General features: G+C 44.6%; 2 protein-coding genes across 3 annotated transcripts in view; one reads left to right on the top strand and one right to left on the bottom strand.

Moving 5' to 3' along the window:
- Positions 1 to 9,098, top strand: part of CPT2 (carnitine palmitoyltransferase 2) — a 24,625-nt gene extending 15,527 nt beyond the window's left edge. For both annotated transcript variants that reach the window (XM_018552482.1, XM_018552481.1), the window contains exons 3-7: positions 240 to 428; positions 3,290 to 3,370; positions 5,027 to 5,133; positions 5,437 to 6,741; positions 8,769 to 9,098. In XM_018552482.1, coding sequence (XP_018407984.1) covers positions 271 to 428; positions 3,290 to 3,370; positions 5,027 to 5,133; positions 5,437 to 6,741; positions 8,769 to 9,097 — 1,980 coding nt within the window. In that variant the 5' untranslated portion in view covers positions 240 to 270 and the 3' untranslated portion in view covers position 9,098. The remainder of the gene's footprint in view (positions 1 to 239; positions 429 to 3,289; positions 3,371 to 5,026; positions 5,134 to 5,436; positions 6,742 to 8,768) is intronic.
- A 3,619-nt stretch (positions 9,099 to 12,717) lies between these two features.
- CUNH1orf123 (chromosome unknown C1orf123 homolog) overlaps positions 12,718 to 17,084 on the bottom strand; it is an 8,957-nt gene continuing 4,590 nt past the window's right edge. Inside the window, exons 5-8 of the mRNA XM_018552487.1 lie at positions 16,811 to 16,842; positions 16,626 to 16,703; positions 13,595 to 13,660; positions 12,718 to 12,804 (exon numbers count right to left, since the gene is read on the bottom strand). Of these exons, the coding sequence (XP_018407989.1) occupies positions 12,727 to 12,804; positions 13,595 to 13,660; positions 16,626 to 16,703; positions 16,811 to 16,842 (254 nt within the window). The 3' untranslated portion in view covers positions 12,718 to 12,726. The remainder of the gene's footprint in view (positions 12,805 to 13,594; positions 13,661 to 16,625; positions 16,704 to 16,810; positions 16,843 to 17,084) is intronic.

Raw genomic sequence — 17,084 nt, 5'->3', positions numbered from 1 at the left:
CCCCCTCTCTCTCTCTCTGTCTCCTCCCGGGTTTGTGGCCGCTCTCTCTGTCTCCTCCCGGGTTTACGGACGCTCTCTCTGTCTCCTCCTGGGTTTACGGACGCTCTCTCTGTCTCCTCCCGGTTAATATCTGTTCTCTTTGTCTCCTCTGGTTTCATGAACGCTCTCCTGCGTTCCCTCCGGGTTAATATCTGTTCTCTGTCTCCTCCGGGTTACTATATTCTCTCTGTCTCCTCCAGGTTTGATGCTTTGTGTTGACAGACGATAGCCATGGCTCGCCTGCTGACTAAGTCATGTATGTGGAAAGGGGGATCATCAGCTGCCACAACATCTGTCTTCCTCCGGGGGTACAGCGCAGGAAGCAGTGACACGGAGTATCTGCACAAAAGCATTGTCCCCACTATGCACTTTCAGAAAAGTCTGCCTAGGTGGGTATATGGACGATCGCGCAATGCGTATCAGTGTATTGGTACTAAAGATGCATTTTTTAGGTGTTCAGAAGCCATCGTCAGCCATGGTTTATGAGTGTTTGCATTGTACAATGGATCTGAGCATTTGGAAATTCATTTGAAGTGGAATAAGAACAAGTTTTGGAGTCCAGAAGTGTTTTCTTGGTTCAGCAAGAGACAACGGGAAAAGAAAAGGCAGCCAATCTGTGTTGGGGGTCAAACAATCCCCCTTCATCAGGGCTTGAGCAATAATTACAGTATATATTGGACTTCCAAGATAGGCTTCTAGGTATAGTAATCGGGGTAAATGGTGTGCGAGTGCCTGTGTCAGATGGCAGAGAAGCATGTTGCTGTTGCAATAAAACACTTTTGGATTCTCAAAACTTGTTTGGCGTATAAAGGCCTCCAGCATGCTTAAAGCAGAACTCAGGGGAATGTTTTTATTAAGCCTTGAAGTGAGGCTACCCCTGCGCTGCAAGGCTTAAGTGCTCATTTTGGTCTAGGGAGGAAATATTAAAGTTATACTCACCTGATCCTTGGAGCCAGCCATTTGTTTTGGGGTTCCCCCTGCCTCTCACCTACGCTGCAGTGATGGTATGTACCTTGGCTCCTCATGTCTTATACACGGTGTATAGAATGTGATGACTCAAGGACCTTAGACCGCTGCATTACCAAAATGAGCACTTAACCCTTACAGTGCAGAAATAGCCTCACTGCAAGGGTTAATTAAAAAAAATTATTAAAATTGTAGCCATATTAGTGCGCTTGCAACAACACAGTGGAGTACTATTGATGATAGTTTTAATTTTTTTATTCCATTATCATTCACACAGGTGTGCACCCCCGTGCAGAGACCTGCTCCCTCCTAAGCCATACAGATGTGCCCGCCCGTGTAAATGGGCCCTTAGTGCAAATAAAAAAGTATGATCAACAGCTGTAACAGTTAAACTTTCAGCACAAACTATTGGGGTGTACTCCCTTTATGTAATGTCCAAGCAATACGGAGTCTAAAGTCCAGGCTGAGTGCTGCTTGGACTTAGGTGAAGGGGGTACACCCCAAAAGCTTGTTCTGAAAATTGAACTGTTATTGCAAATAAGAGAAATTATCACGGGCAGTGATCAGCTTTGTTGGGAAAAAACTCCAGATAATTTAAGCCTGGAACAGATGGGAAGTGACAACATTATTTTGGTGTGTAGCTGCTTAAGTTTAAGACATTTCTAGGGACCAAATTCTCCTTGTACACATTATGGGATCCTGAGTTAGTCCCTGGATATTGGGATCATTTGTTTTTTTTTAAGCAGCATCTACTTTTTCAATTAAGGGCCCGTTCACACCAATTCCAGTGCGCTCCAGCACAGTTAGCTACTGCAACACACTGGATCGCATGCTGTCCAGCTCCCTGTGTTCTGGGGCAGGAGGGGGTTGGTAGTGCATTCAAGTCAATGGCACCGCAGCCATACTCCCCGCCCGCAGTGCGAACGCCTGCACCAGAACTTGTGGCACAGCAATGCCTGTGTTCTGGTCTAGTACAACCACACAAAATGGTGCTGTTTTTCTGCGATTGCACTGGACCAGAACACGGGCATTGCTGTGTCACACATTCTAGTGCAGGCGATTGCACTGTAGGCGGGGTGGGTGCCATTGACTTGAATGCATTGCCCCCTCCCACTCCAGAACGCAGGGAGCTGGACACTGGACAGTATGCAATCCAGTGCGTTCCAGCAGCTAACCGTGCTAGAGCGCACTGGAATTGGTGTGAACGAGCCCTAAATGCTTTGTAATTAGACTGCAGTTGATTTTGACAGCCATGTTTGCTTTCAGCGACAGTAAAAGGCATCGTGTAGTATGGGAAATCTTTTCGGCCCTCTACAATTCAGGAACATTTTGGTCTGCTGACAGATGAATGATCGGTGTCTGACAGCATTCAGAAATGACATATATTTTGCAGTCTGTCACTAACACCTTTTTTATTTTTTCGTTGTTTGAGACTCATGCAAACAGCTGCGGACAGGAAGCACTCTTCAAAGCATCGACAGCTGCTAGCACCCGCAGCCATTCACATGTAATTGCACACACCTTACAACCATTGCAAGACTTTTGTCTTGCGATGGTTGTAAGGTACTTAAAAAAACGTACGATCTGCCTATCTTGGACAGGCAGATCGTACTTGCGATGATCGCAAGCCGCGCCCCCCTGAGGGGTGGACTTCCGTTGACCGCAATGCCGAACGGGCAGTGTGCGCTTGCGCACACCGGCCCGTCCGGCTTTTATCTTACGAACATGCTACACACCCGCCGAACATCGTACGATGCTCGGCGGGTTTTCAAACATGTTCGTAAGTTAAAAGTCGTGCGACCTTACAGTAGTAGAGGTCGCACGGCTTCCACACACCTTACGATAATCATACGATCGTAAGGTGTGTGGGCACCCTTATCCTGTGTACAATCTCCCCTTGATAAAAACAGTTTGATCACATACAAACAAGCACAGACGACTGCAGGTGCTGTCAGCTGTCATTGCTTGAACAGCACTTCCTGCCCGCAGCTGTATGGATGAGTCTGACAGAGCAATTCATGAGACCCATGCAGATGGCCCCATTTGCAAATGTAAATGGGGCCTTAATAGTTATTGATCTTACCAGTAGATTTGATGATTTGATTGTCCCGGACATGACACAGGCTCGCTTTAAAACTGTGCAGAAAATATACAGTGTGAACAGTATAAAAATGTCTTGCACTCTTTGTTCTGTAGTTACTTGTGTCTTTGATAATCCTGTGGCCACTCTTCCTTCTCTGATATTGGAGTTTGCCTTTTCATGTATCCTTGTTTTATCTTCCAGACTTCCAATACCCAAACTTGAAGACACTGTGAAAAGATACTTGAATGCACAGCGACCTCTTCTAGATGATGAACAGTTTAGGTAAGGACAAATGTTAAAGGGTAACTGTAGCTTTACATTAAGTTGCACCAAGTCACCTCCACCCCCTCTACCAAAGAACTAAATTGTAAGTTCGAATAGCTGCAGCCCAGCACATTGAGCTATACATGTAATACATTTCATTGCATATTTGTGTTGAAAATTTAATTCATAAATAATTTCAAATGGTAATAACCTGGATGTTTTAGGTACTATAACACTCATCTACATGTTCAAAAACATCTTTATTTGCTAAAAAGATTTGCTCCATAAAAACATTCATACCAAAAAAGTAATACAAATAAGTGATAGGCCATCAATTCTTTGAGGAATTGTTCCACTTTTTCCAATTGGGACAACATAATACAACAAAAATATCGTCCTGCTATACATATACCGTATCTTTTGCTCCATAAGACACACTTTTTTCCCCCCAAAAGGCAGGGGGAAATGTGTGTGCGTCTTATGGAGCGAATCCCTAGTTTTTTGTACAAAGCAGAGCTAAAGCAGAGCTAAACGTACAGTGGAAGCCGCTCCTTGTCTAGTACAAGTGATCTATTCCGATCACTTGCAATAAAACCGAGCGACGGTGGTGCTGTGACCACGGGATAGGAGCTCACCATAGAGCCCCTAGAAGAGACGAAGAAAGTCCATTCTTCGTCTGCTCTGTGTGATCACTGAGACCGTGGCGCTGTAATCACAGCGCCACCTGTCTCAGCGGTCACTAACTGCAGCTTCTGTCACAGCTTCTGTGACAGAAACTGCCTGCGTCCTATGTACCGGTGCGCCTTATGGAGCGCAAAATACGGTATATGCAATTCTAAAAGTGACACTAAACTGGAGTTAAATCTTAAAAATACATTCAAGTACCTCAACTGGTAACAACAATGTATCTTATTTGTGTTCACTCGGCTGTAGATCCTCAAATCATCTCTGAATTGGTACTGACACTGTCCTTCCTTCTGGAGGGGGGCTACTTTTGTTCCCCATGGTCCCTGTGTGTGTTGTAGAGTAGTCACCGCTCCAAGCTCGCTCCCGTGATGGACTACAATCTCACTTTCAGTGAGATTGTAGTCCAGTTTCCTCAGGTGTATATTAACACAACATCTTTGAACTTTAAAACAATCAGATCAGAAGACTGTATCTATTTAGACCCATGGTGGTGACATAAAACTCCCCCCAGTAGTGGACATAGGAGTATACACTGAGTGGCCAGATTATTATGACCACCTGACGTTTGTAGGCAAATTAGCTATAATTTTGTGCTGAAGTTGCTAGAGAGCCAGACCATTATAAATAGGGAAGCAGGTTGTTTACCATGACAGTAGAGGTGATTTTTTTCTGAAGATACGGGTTATATAATCTCCCCTAGAAGTCAGAGGCACAGAGCAATAGTTCCACCCTTTCCATCCATAAAGGACATAGATTTCACCCAAAAAGAGGTGTCGATGTATATTGGTGGGCAAAGTCAACTCCTGCTCGTCCCCAAGTCCAGATCAACATTGAGTGGGATTCCCTAAGGCTACAATGTGTCTTCTGTAACCGGGGCCAGTTCATTGTAAAAGTTTAGTCATTCTTTAAGTTCTGGCTGATAACTAATATGGTTTATAAATGGCCAACTGGGAATTATGGTTTGACTTTTTTTTTTTTTCTTTTCAGGAAGACGGAACAACTGGCACTGAACTTCCAGAATGGGGTAGGGAAGCAGCTGCATGAGGAACTGGTGCAACAAGACAAGCAGAATAAACACACCAGTTACATCTCAGGTAGGTGTTTAGGAACAAAGCCATTTTATTCTCCTAATTACTTTGGGGGAGAATGTTCAAGCTTCATGTTGAAGTTTAAAGTGGTCCTTGGGGGCTCCTTGGATGCACAGAAAATGTTTGAGAACTCTAGGCACCTGGCAGATGCCCCCTTGGTACTTGCTTTTAGAGAATAGTGTTATTTGGAATCTTTTTGTATAAGAAAGGTTTGCTTAATACACTGGAGTCATCATTGATGATACCCATAATGCCTTCTTTCAGGAATACTCAACTTAATATTAACTTTACACTTGTCTTGGCTTGCAGGTCCATGGTTTGACATGTATCTCTGTGCTAGAGACCCGATTGTGCTTAATTTTAATCCTTTCATGTCCTTCACTCCTGACCCAAATCCAGAATTTAACGACCAGCTTGTCAGAGCCACAAACATGACGGTGTCCGCCATGCGTTTCCTAAAGACCATGAGAGCCGGTTATCTGGAGCCAGAGATATTCCACCTCAATCCAGCCAAAAGTGACACACAGCGGTTCAGGAATCTTATCCGCTTTGTGCCGTCCTCTCTGTCCTGGTACGGGGCGTACATGGTCAATGCATACCCGCTAGACATGTCTCAGTATTTCCGCCTGTTTAACTCCACCCGAATCCCAAAACTGAACAAGGATGAACTTGTGGGCGATGAGAAGGGAAGACATCTTCTGGTCCTCCGAAATGGAAACTTCTATGTATTTGATGTTCTGGATAAAGATGGAAATATAGTGAAAGCGTCAGAAGTTAAGGCCCATCTTAAATACATCCTGTCGGACAGCACTCCTGCACCAGAATTCCCCTTAGGATATTTAACTAGTGAAGAGAGGAACACATGGGCCCTATTAAGGCAGAAGCTTATAGACAATGGTAACCAAGAGGCTCTGCATAAAGTAGATTCTGCTGTGTTCTGTCTGTGTCTGGATGACGTTCCTGTTAAAGATCCCATTCACCTCTCCGAAAATATGCTTTACGGTTCTGCTTCAAACCGCTGGTATGACAAGTCATTCAGCATCATCACGACGAAGGATGGGACAGCGGCAATCAATTTCGAGCATTCATGGGGAGATGGAGTTGCTGTTCTGAGGTTTCAGAATGAAGTTTTCAAGGACAGCACAGAGCGGCCCGGTGTAACTCCTCAGAGTGCTCCTGCTGTTGTTGACTCCAGTAAGGCCGTACAAAAACTCACATTTCATCTGGATGACTCTCTGAAAGCTGCAGTGACCAACGCTAAAAAGAAGTTTGATGCTTTGGTGGGTTCCCTGACCATTGCCGCCATGGAGTTCAAAAGAGGAGGAAAGGAGTTCCTGAAAACCCAGAAGCTCAGTCCTGATGCCGTATCTCAGCTTTCTTTCCAGATGGCTTTTCTCAGGCAATACGGGCAAACAACGGCTACCTACGAGTCCTGTAGCACGGCAGCCTTCAAACACGGGCGAACGGAGACCATCCGACCAGCTAGCCTTTATACAAAGAAGTGCTCAGAGGCTTTTGTGAAGAGTTCCTCCAAGCATAACGCAGCTGAGCTCAGGGAAATGCTCAATGAATGCTCCAAGTATCATGGGCAGCTAACTAGGGAAGCAGCAATGGGTGAGTCTTAATAATTCTGGAACACATTTATCAAAAGCTCTGAAACAAGAACCTAGTATGTGTTTCTGGATATTTATTACAAGGGGTTTATTGGACTGATAGAATGGAATTTCTCCACATAACTCATACTTCCAAGCAATGTAGAGCTGGAGAAAACATTTATTGAAAGTGGACTTAAAATGCACGAAGATCGGAATTTAGTAATGATCTGCATTTGTTTAAATAGTCTATATTAATCCTGATTGACACAGATTGGGCCCTGCTGTAGCCTCTCACCTTCCGAATTGCTAGAAAGTTATAACATTAATAGACTAAGGGAATGCTTCCTTCTGCTTGCAGTAGACTGATGACATCACCCCAGCCTAGACACAGTCAGTTTAGGGAAAATGAAAGTTTTCCCTTCCTGTGGGGCTGTCCCTGCACTCCAAGGGTTAGATGTTCGTTTATGCCTAGGGGACAGGAAAAGGTTGTTTTTCTTCCCTGTTCCTTTGGCAGGTAGCGCTCTCCTCTTCTCCCCTTCCACTCCGTCTGTTGACTGTCCCTCGCTGTTGTTATGTATGCAGGGCTATAGAGCCTGCATTGTACTTGATGATGTCAGAGGACCCGAGACCACCTGAGTGAAGGCGAGAAGAGGTTGTGGGAACAAGTCTAGCAACCTGGGGAGAGCTGATGAGAGCGGAGATCAGGTAAGTAAAACAGCTTTTTCCTGTCCCGTAGCCATAAACAAGCGGGTAACCTTTGCATTGCGGGGCTAGCCCCTCTGCAAGAATAAACTTTTACTTTCTCTGGAGTTAGACTGCTTTTTAATAACATGTTTTAATAGTGCTTTTGCTAATTGTGACTTCAGACATTTCTTCTTGCAGACTTGTAAAGTTACTAGAGGGCCCACTTGACCAGTCAGAATATGGTGAGGGGACCAAAAAGAACTCTGCTTAAAATCATTCATAGCAACTCTGTTGCTATGGATTTAAAAAAAAAAAAAAAACCCCAATAAATGAAGATCAGGAGTATTCAACAGTCCAGCAGACAATGATTCTGATTTTTGTTGTCCCCAAGAGCTGCAGCCCCTTCTCGGAGTGTCAGCTGTCTGGTCTGCAGCTGCATGTTTTAGTTCCACCTATGAGCTTCTATGTCACTACAAGACACACCATGTATTGGGGTACCAGACATCGGATAATCCCAAAGAGTGTCAGATGCAGAGCTACTTTGGGCACTGTATCTCTTTAAAAGAGTGAAGATGGGGGGCATTGCTAGCAGGGTTGGGTAAGTATTACTGATCTTTTGAAGGGCGGCTCATTTTAAAATAATGTTAGGCGGTGGCAGCCGTTTTAAGGCCCAGTCAGACCTTCAGTTTAGATTTTCTAAATGCATTTCAAGTGTCTCAAAAAAAATGTCTGAAAGTCTTACAGTTTGTTTTGTTTAGAAAGCAGCCACAGCCTGTGTAGAAAAGCCTGTCCCCTGTCAGCATGGGTTTTGCTGAGCTATAGATCTGACTCCGTAGGAGGTGTGTCAAACCTATGCAGAAAGACTGCTGCTTCCCCACAGACAGCCAGGGTCCCACTTTGCAGCTGCTGGCAGGGGACAGGCTTTTCTACTCTGGCTGTGGCTGCTGTAGAACAAAAACAGACAGACATTGAACACCTTTTGCTTTGATACACCTGGAATGGATTTAATGTTAAGATTCAGTTGGCCTTTAAATATTCTGAAGGACAGAGCTGTCAGCATTTACATTACAAATTGATCTTTAAAGGCAAATTGTCCTGAAAATACATAACTAGCATTTTGAGAAGCAGAGGTCAGCAATGGTAGTCTGTCTGTCATGCTGCTTCAGAGTATATTGAAGTCAGCTTAACAGCCAGGTTACAAGCCTTCCCGGAAGGATTTGTCTCATGACAGGTTACTTCATTACTTCTACTGTGTGTAGCTGACGGGTGTACCCCGGAGACGTATGGACTAAACTATGTTGCAGAAGAGCAAGCTGGTGTCTGAATGTAACGCTGGTCTTTTCCTTTTCCTGTTGCTTCTAGGTCAAGGATTTGATCGCCACCTCTTTGCCTTGCGATACCTGGCGGCTGGCAAGGGGATGTCACTTCCTGAGCTCTTCCAGGATCCGGCGTACACTCGAATCAACCATAACGTCCTCTCCACAAGCACCTTAACAAGCCCGGCCGTGCAGCTAGGGGGCTTCGCTCCGGTGGTCCCTGATGGATTTGGGCTGGGCTACGGCGTACACGATGACTGGATCGGTTGCAATGTGTCCGCCTACCCAGCTCGTGATGTCAAGCAGTTTGTGCAGTGTGTGCACCAATCCCTGGAGGACATATTCAAATTACTTGAAGAAAATCCTGCAAAGTAGAGGAAACTCACCACTATACCCTGAATGATCTCGTTGCCTTGTTCTTTATCACTGCAGTCTGAGCTTGCACTGATCTATTGATTGTAATTGCATACAGGATGATAGGGGGACATTGTGCCAATGTAAAGCATTTCATCTGTAGGAGCTGGATTGGCCAGTATTAGATATTTTTGATTGTCCATTTTACAAGCACACGTGCCTTATCTCAGCAGTGACACAGGAATGTGGCATGATGACTAGTTGTGTCTATGGTGAGGTCAGCATCTTGCAGCTAAATGCTACAGAGCACCTCACTTTTGTTGGGAAGCAGCCTCTGCTTTGTAATGAATAAAATTGGCTATTGCAGTGCTATACTACAATACATGGCTCCAGAGACCATCTAGTGTAGGTAAACCCTGAACCTGGCCATACATCTATAGATGATCTGCAGACTTTCTATGGTCAGATGGAGGAAGTGCAACAGATTCCTCCCTCTACGCTAAACTGTGTGGATGGAGGAATCTCCCGCTGGACCAAGTTTCAGTATCTTGCTAGTCGGCCCCACTGGCTCTCAAAATACCTGAACAGTCTGATTGGATGCAGGCATTGTTCTGGTATTTAGAGAGCCAGCGGGGCCGACTAGCAAGATACTGAAGCTTGGCCCAGTGGGAGATTCCTCCAACCACACAGTGTAACGTAGATGGAGGAATCTGTTTCCATCTGACCACAGAAAATCTGCAGATAATCTCTAGGTGTATGGCCAGCCTAACAATGAGCGTCTCTTATTTTGTCCCTTTTTTGGTTTAACCATTGAAAATGTTTTGATATCGGTTTGATTAGTTAAAAAAAAAACAACCTGTTAATTTTGTCAGAAATCTTGTGAGTGGATAACTTCCTCTGCCATCTGCCCGTGCTGACTGTTCTCAATGACAATATTTTCAGCTATTTATGAGGACTACAGAACAATGCCCTTCCTGTTGTTCTGAAGCATAGGAGGGTGAAGTTCTAGTTGTTGTGAGTTGATTCTGTGTTGTCAGATGAGGTCTGGAACTGTGTTAATGGCATAATCACCAGGTGAAAATGAAGTGGGAAAACAATAAAACTAATACAGCCACCACATCGATGGACCGGTAAGCTGTGATTGGGTGAGGGGTTAGAGTATAAATATCTGTTAAAGACATCTAGCACTCTTTCCAAGGATCTCACCAAAGATGAAACGTTGCAGTAAAGTTAAGCTGGCCATACAACTAGAGATTGTCTGCAGGTTTTCTCTCGTCAATGGAAAAAGTGCAACCGATTCCTCCATCTACGCTAAACTGTGTGTATGGAGGAATCTCCCACTGGGCCAAGCTTCAGGATATTGCTAGTCGGCCCCGCTGGCTGTCAGCATACCTGAACAATGCCTGCATCCAATCAGATTGTTCAGGTGTTTTGAGAGCCAGAGGGCCGACTAGCAAGATACTGAAGCTTGGCCCAGTGGGAGATTCCTCCATCCACACAGTTAAGCGTAGAGGGAGGAATCTGTTACACTTTTCCCATCTGACCAGAGACAGTCTGCAGATAATCTCTAGGTGTATGGCCAGCTTTTTGTACATCCAAAGCCAACATTTTTTTTTCTTTCTAGATTTGATGTTGGGAAGAGTTAGCAATCCTGTCCAATTTTTTAGTTTGGGCTTTCGATATACTTTAAAGCGGCTCATGAGAGAAGTACAAAGTCTACAACTTACCTGGCGGACATGCTGAGTCTCCTTTTCTAATACTTTGAGTTACTGACGCTGAGAAAGCATGCGGCAAGTGAGGCCAGGAGCCCGGATGTACATACTTGTGCTGGGACAGTGACTCCAGAAAGTACTGAAGACACCGGATCAGCATGACCGCCAGGAAGTAGAAACTATGAGAAGGTGAATTCAGGAATTGCAGCCGGTGTACTATTATAGCGTTTTCTTTCATAGAAAGCTGCACAATGGCTGAGCCTCTGATATCTTATTATAAAACAAGAGGCAGGAGCCCGGAGTGATAATGGGTAACTTTGGCTTAGCATGATGTGACCTACTGAACTTTGAGTTGTTTAGTGAGATTGGACAAATCTCCAGCTCCTGACTGTATGCATCAACCTTTCATAGTTATATATTCACTGGAAGAGCTAACAACCAGTCTGTAAGGACATTTGCTGCGTCACACCAAGGTCATTCTAGCATTGATTTTGCGCCGCTCACTGCCTTGCTACCTAAATCTGGAATTCCCATCTTTTCTCACCCTTGCAGTGCAGTTCTCTTGTTTTCTTTTGAAGACTTGCGGTGAGGACAGTGCTGGAACTAGGCTATTAAGTGCAGATTAAAGCAGAAATCCAGGTAAAATGTTTCTTAACGCATGCAGTGGAGCTACCTCTGCACTGCGAGGGTTAAGTGCTTGTATTTTTACCTAGGCTCAAAAATAGCAACGATATACTCATCCGATCCTCCGAGGGGGGCCAGCTGCAACTGGGGAAGAGGTATACTATAGAGCAGTGGTTCTCCACTTGTGTAACCTCAGGACCCACATTTGTCCTTGGTCATTAAGCCGTGACCCAATTTGCACTGCAATGGAAAGCGCAGCATTGCGGTACTGCGTGTTTGGATGCGGGCAATACAACTGTGGGTGGGAGGTGCATTTGGGGTGCCATTCAAATGAATGTCAATGCAATGCACTTCACACCTAAATGCGTGGTAGGTGCGATTGCAAAGTACAGTGCATTTAACGCACTGTACTAGTGTGAATGGGCCCTCCAAAACACACAACCACAGACACACACTCCAACAAAATATTAACATTTTTTTTTTTAAAGATCCACCAAGTCTCCCTACTTTATGGGAACTGGAGTGGATCTTTAGCCTGGCGTCCGGTGTGGGCCGCTGTGCTGTGATGGAGCTCCATCCATATGTGCATTGCTCCTACAGCTCCCTTGCACACCCTGTAGAGGTGCCGAGAGTCAGAATGTTACATCACACCAGTCCAGGCACCTCTACAGGACATGAGAGGGAGCTGTAAGCAATGCACTTATAGATGGAGCCCACCTTACCTCAAGCTGACACTCGGCGCCGGGCAGCATATTTTGAATGGCTGCTTGGCGCAAGAACTGACAGTGCTGTGCTAGGGGGAGGCTGAGGAGCCTCTCACCTAGAAAAGTGGAAGGCACGCGGGGACCCACTGAACACAGGGTCACGACCCACCAGTTGAGAACCAAGGCTATAGAGTATCACTTCTGTGACAGCTTGGAGTCTCCTGGGGCTGCTGACATCACATCCAAGATGGCGGCGCCCAGCAGCAGTCTCAGGGATTTTGGATGTCTACACCAGGGAGGATTTTATAGGTAAATAACATACATTGAATACACATATAATTTTATGAGGGTCTCTAAGGGGAAAATAAAGTTCTACATTTAAGCACACATACACATGAGGGAGATCCAGACGCTTTATTCCTCATTTTGAATCATGTGACCTTTGAGAAGAGTACTGAAGCCTTGCAGGAGGAATAGTAAACATTCTGTACTGTCCAATCATTGTTCCCGTGTCTGTGGCACATGATCTCTTATTATATCCCAGATATCTTTACATGTAACCAATTGTGGCTGAGCACACTGTAAACATATATTCCGATTATCACTGATTTCAACACTTTTTAAATTGATGCGTCACCTCGTAGATCCCCACAGATTCCTTGGCTTGTTCATCGTAATCCGTCCAGTCCTACAGGGATGATAAAACAACAGTCAGGTCTTTGTTTCTTTGTAGAGAGCAATGATTTCACTATTTACAGGTATCATCTACTCTATAAAGAGAACCTGTCATTAGCAATCTTCTGAAGCATAGTGCCAAGTGTGCTCCTCTTTCTGTTTTCATAGAAGAAGAAGTAACGTCCCATCTGGTTCTGTTGGTTGCAGGTTCTGGGACTGTAGGAGTGGACTGTTTTTACCTTCACTGGCAGCGTCGTCACCAAATATCTTTCACTAAAGTAAACTGTCTTTTTACAGAACCAGCGGGCACTTATACTGCCCCCCAATCACAAGAGTACACAATGAGATATCACAGAGCATCTACAATGTAAATCTTAACAATGCTTTGTACCCTATTAACAGAAATGTCTCTTAGTTGTGTATCATTTGTCTGTAAATCCTCAAATCATCTCTGAACTGGTGTTGACACTGTCCCATGATGGACTACAGTCTCAATACAAACCAGTAACATAAACATGAGATTGTAGTTCATCGTGGCGGTGGCTACTTTACAACGCAGGAGCCAGACCTCCTGATCTGCACATTGTTGTGCGTCAGCCACTCAGACGTTTCTGGAGGCAGAGGATCAGCAATTGCAGCTTTTACATTTCACTCCTAACAGGTTCTCTTTACCTCTCCTGGTAATGGCAGTACTGGTTGGGATGAGCACTGCACAGAAACAGACTTTAAAAGTAGATTTTTATGCTGGAAAGTACAGAAAAGGTACAGAATAGCTAGTACAAAATGTGCCAAGACACACCTACCTTTTCTTCCAGGTTAATGTCATTGAAGGGAGTTCCAGTCTCTGCACCTTCAGCAGCAAAGCCGGCCTGCAGAAAGACAAGCAGAGAACAATCCATATTGGAATCATACGCTTCACATTAATAGCTCAATTCTACACTACGCATTGAAGTGGAACACCAGGCAAGCCGCCACATGCATTATATGTGAACTCATTTACTTGCCAGAGGATTTGTAGCTCTGTTCAGCCAGTACTATGATCTAGACATCTCTGCCACACTGTACAGCCTGTACACTGACACAATTCCTTCCTATTTCACACAATAGTGTGTCAACTGCCTGCCAGTGACAGGGTGACAACGCTGCCCTCCAATGACAGGGTGACAACGCTGCCCTCCAATGACAGGGTGACAACGCTGCCGTATACCGTCCCTCCCGAGCGCCGTATATACCATCCCTCCCGCGCGCCGTATATTCCATCCCTCCCGCGCGCCGTATATACCATCCCTCCCGCGCGCCGTATATACCATCCCTCCCGCGCGCCGCATTCCGTCCCTCCCGCGCGCCGCATTCCGTCCCTCCCGCGCGCCGCATACCGTCCCTCCCGCGCGCCGCATACCATCCCTCCCGCGCACCGCATACCATGCCTTCTGTGCACTGTATACACGCTATAGATAAACTGCTCTAATCCTCAGCTGATTTGTTTACCTGACTCTAACTGCGACATACAGCACACATGGGTGACATGTGTCACCGAACTAACACCCGCACTGTATAAGCCAATAGATTTCTCTCTTGTTTTCCACAATCCCCACTTCACATAATAGACAATAATTGGTACATCAGTGTGACATGGTGATGGAAGAGTGACTAATCGGTAATCTAATAAAGAGATTAGGTCACATTCTGGAAGATCAGCTAAAGGTGCACAGCAGCAGCCCCCTCTGTTCTTCCCAATCCGGCCCGTGAATGAGTCAGTGCAACAAAGAACAAGATGCTGAGTGTACCTGAGTCTTAAAGCTGAACTCCAGGAAAAGCAATTGTTGTCTAAATATAAGAGTCATGTGTATTCTTCCTTGAAGCTTGGTGTGCTTTGTGTATGTCTTCCAGATCTGTGCAGTAATCCAATGTGAGACTTTATGTAATAAAGACCGGTCAATGCTGCTCTCTCTGCTTGTGCAGGATGACTGGTCTGGTCTCCGCCCCCTCCTGTAGTTTTCTGCAGGCAACCTGTAGTGGGAGGAGCCTGCTGGCCCCTCCCACATATCTGTTCTCTGCACAGTCTAAGTGCAGCACACTGATGATGTAATGACTAATTTTACAAAGTAATATTTGGTACACAAAAAGTGCATTTATATCCTTTGTATCTAATGAGGAATAGATGTGAAAAAAAGGTTTTTATACCCTCTCAGTTCAGCTTTAAGAGATGTTGGGCCTTCAGCATGAAATTTCTGTGCTTACAGCAACCAATCACCCCTCATTTCCCCTCCTAACCCATCACAGAAACATAAAAAGGAAGCTTGTGACTGATTTGTAAACCTTTCAAATAAAGCAGAAAATCTGACTGCTAGTAAGTGACCAATCCACTTTTTCTCTAGCTGTCCTGCATTCTCTTGAACACTTTGCGACATGGAAACAGTTTAAGTCATGTGACAAATTTCCTCCTATCAGAATTTTTCCGCCCCACATTTATTAGAATGAATGGGATGTTTCTAGGTTCAGAGTCGCAATGCAAGCAAAGCAGAAAGCATATTTTTTAACACACAGAGATAAAGGGGCCCATTTATAAACCAGCGGTATGGCACACAAGCCACACTGCTTTATAACAGGTCCCCTTTATCTCTGTAAAGCTGCCATGTTTTTAAATGGAATAGAAATCTGCAATTTTGAAAATATACTATTATCAGACTTTAGATATAACCATCAACTACCAAAAAGCCCTTAAAGTGATGCTAAACTTAGGATTTAAATCTAAAAAATGCATTCAGGTATCCTAACTATTACCAATACTGGACTTTATTTGTGTATCACTCGGCTGTAGATCCTCAAATCATCTCAGAATTGGTGCCGACACTGTCCTTCCTTCTGGAGGCTACTTTTGTTCCCCATGGTCCCCGTGTGTGTTGTAAAGTAGTCACCGCTCCAAGCTCGCTCCCGTGATGGACTACAATCTCAATACAAATTAGTAAATAAAACGTGAGACTGTGACACACAGATAATGTAGTTTTGTTAATAGTTGGGGTAACTGAATGCATTTTTAGGATTTAACACCTGAGTATAGTGTCCTTTTATCCCTTGCAGTGGGGCTACCCCCGCACTGCAAGAGTTAAGTGCTTGTTTTATTCTAGGGTCTAAAATTAAAAAAAAAGATATACTCACCAAAACCTCAGTCCCCACAGCCTCGTCTTCCCAATGGTCTGAGATCCAACACAAGGTCATTTACTTAAATTGGACACGAGGACGCTGAGGGACATCCCGCAGCCGGAGTCGCAGGAGGTGGAAGAGCGCAGGATATAGGATCGGGTAAATGTATCTTTTTTATTTTACACCCTAGAGCAAAACAAGCAGCCCCGTTGCAAAGGTTAATTTTTATTAATTATTTATTAATTTGTATTTATTCATTTTTATTCTGCATGGAGATCTTCTTTAACTCCTGAGTCTAGTGTCACTTTAACAATGCATACACATATCAAATCCTATGACCAAGTACAGTTATATTTTCCTCTGCATTATTGTGCAGAGACATACCGGCATACCATTGCTGACCTCCTGTAGGTGAGGGAAATCAGAAATCCTTATCCACATGTTTATTGTGGGCAAGTGTCTCAAAGCACTGAAGCCAATGGATCAGCATGACAGCAAGCATTTTCCAGAAGGAAACAATCCACATTTCCCAAACTAAACATCTTTGCTTTGCTCCTGTTGAGATCTTCTGGGGCTTTTTAAGGTGCAGATCCCCAATGTCATCTACTCCAGATAGCTGGGCTCTCATGTCAGAGATATTAGTATTATTGAGACCATATATATTCTGGATCCTGGTTCTACTTCACTTACCTGCGGCTGAAAGTCTACAGGCTCCAATCCTCGACACTCGAACTCCACTATAGTCTTAAAGGTTTCACTATGTTTGGCCTGAGCAAAACCAAAAACAAGAGCATGAAGGTAGATTTCATCAGATAGTGGTACCTATCCCAAGACTGAGACATGACGGCACGACATCCTGATCCTCAGGTACTTACATTGTACGGCTGAAGAGACGCGCTCAGTATATCTGCATTAAAAAAAAGGCAGAAAAAGGGAATTAATAGTCTCATTAAAGATTGCATATGAATGTGATCAGCCTGATGTAATAACAATCTACACTTCAGGCAAGCAGATAAACACAAAGATGATATGGGAACCAGCCAAAGACTTTGCCATTTTGTTCAGGACGTTTTGTGATCCGGGCACCCCTGTAAGGTAGCACAGTCAGATCCCCAACATTCTCCAGAGCAGCATCACAGACCCCGCCCC

The sequence above is a fragment of the Nanorana parkeri genome, unplaced genomic scaffold (genome assembly GCF_000935625.1).
Source record: "Nanorana parkeri isolate BGI_ZX_2015 unplaced genomic scaffold, ASM93562v1 scaffold89, whole genome shotgun sequence".
Taxonomy (NCBI): domain Eukaryota; kingdom Metazoa; phylum Chordata; class Amphibia; order Anura; family Dicroglossidae; genus Nanorana; species Nanorana parkeri.
Note: the sequence above shows the minus strand (reverse complement) of the source record. Positions and strands in the feature narration are given on the sequence as shown.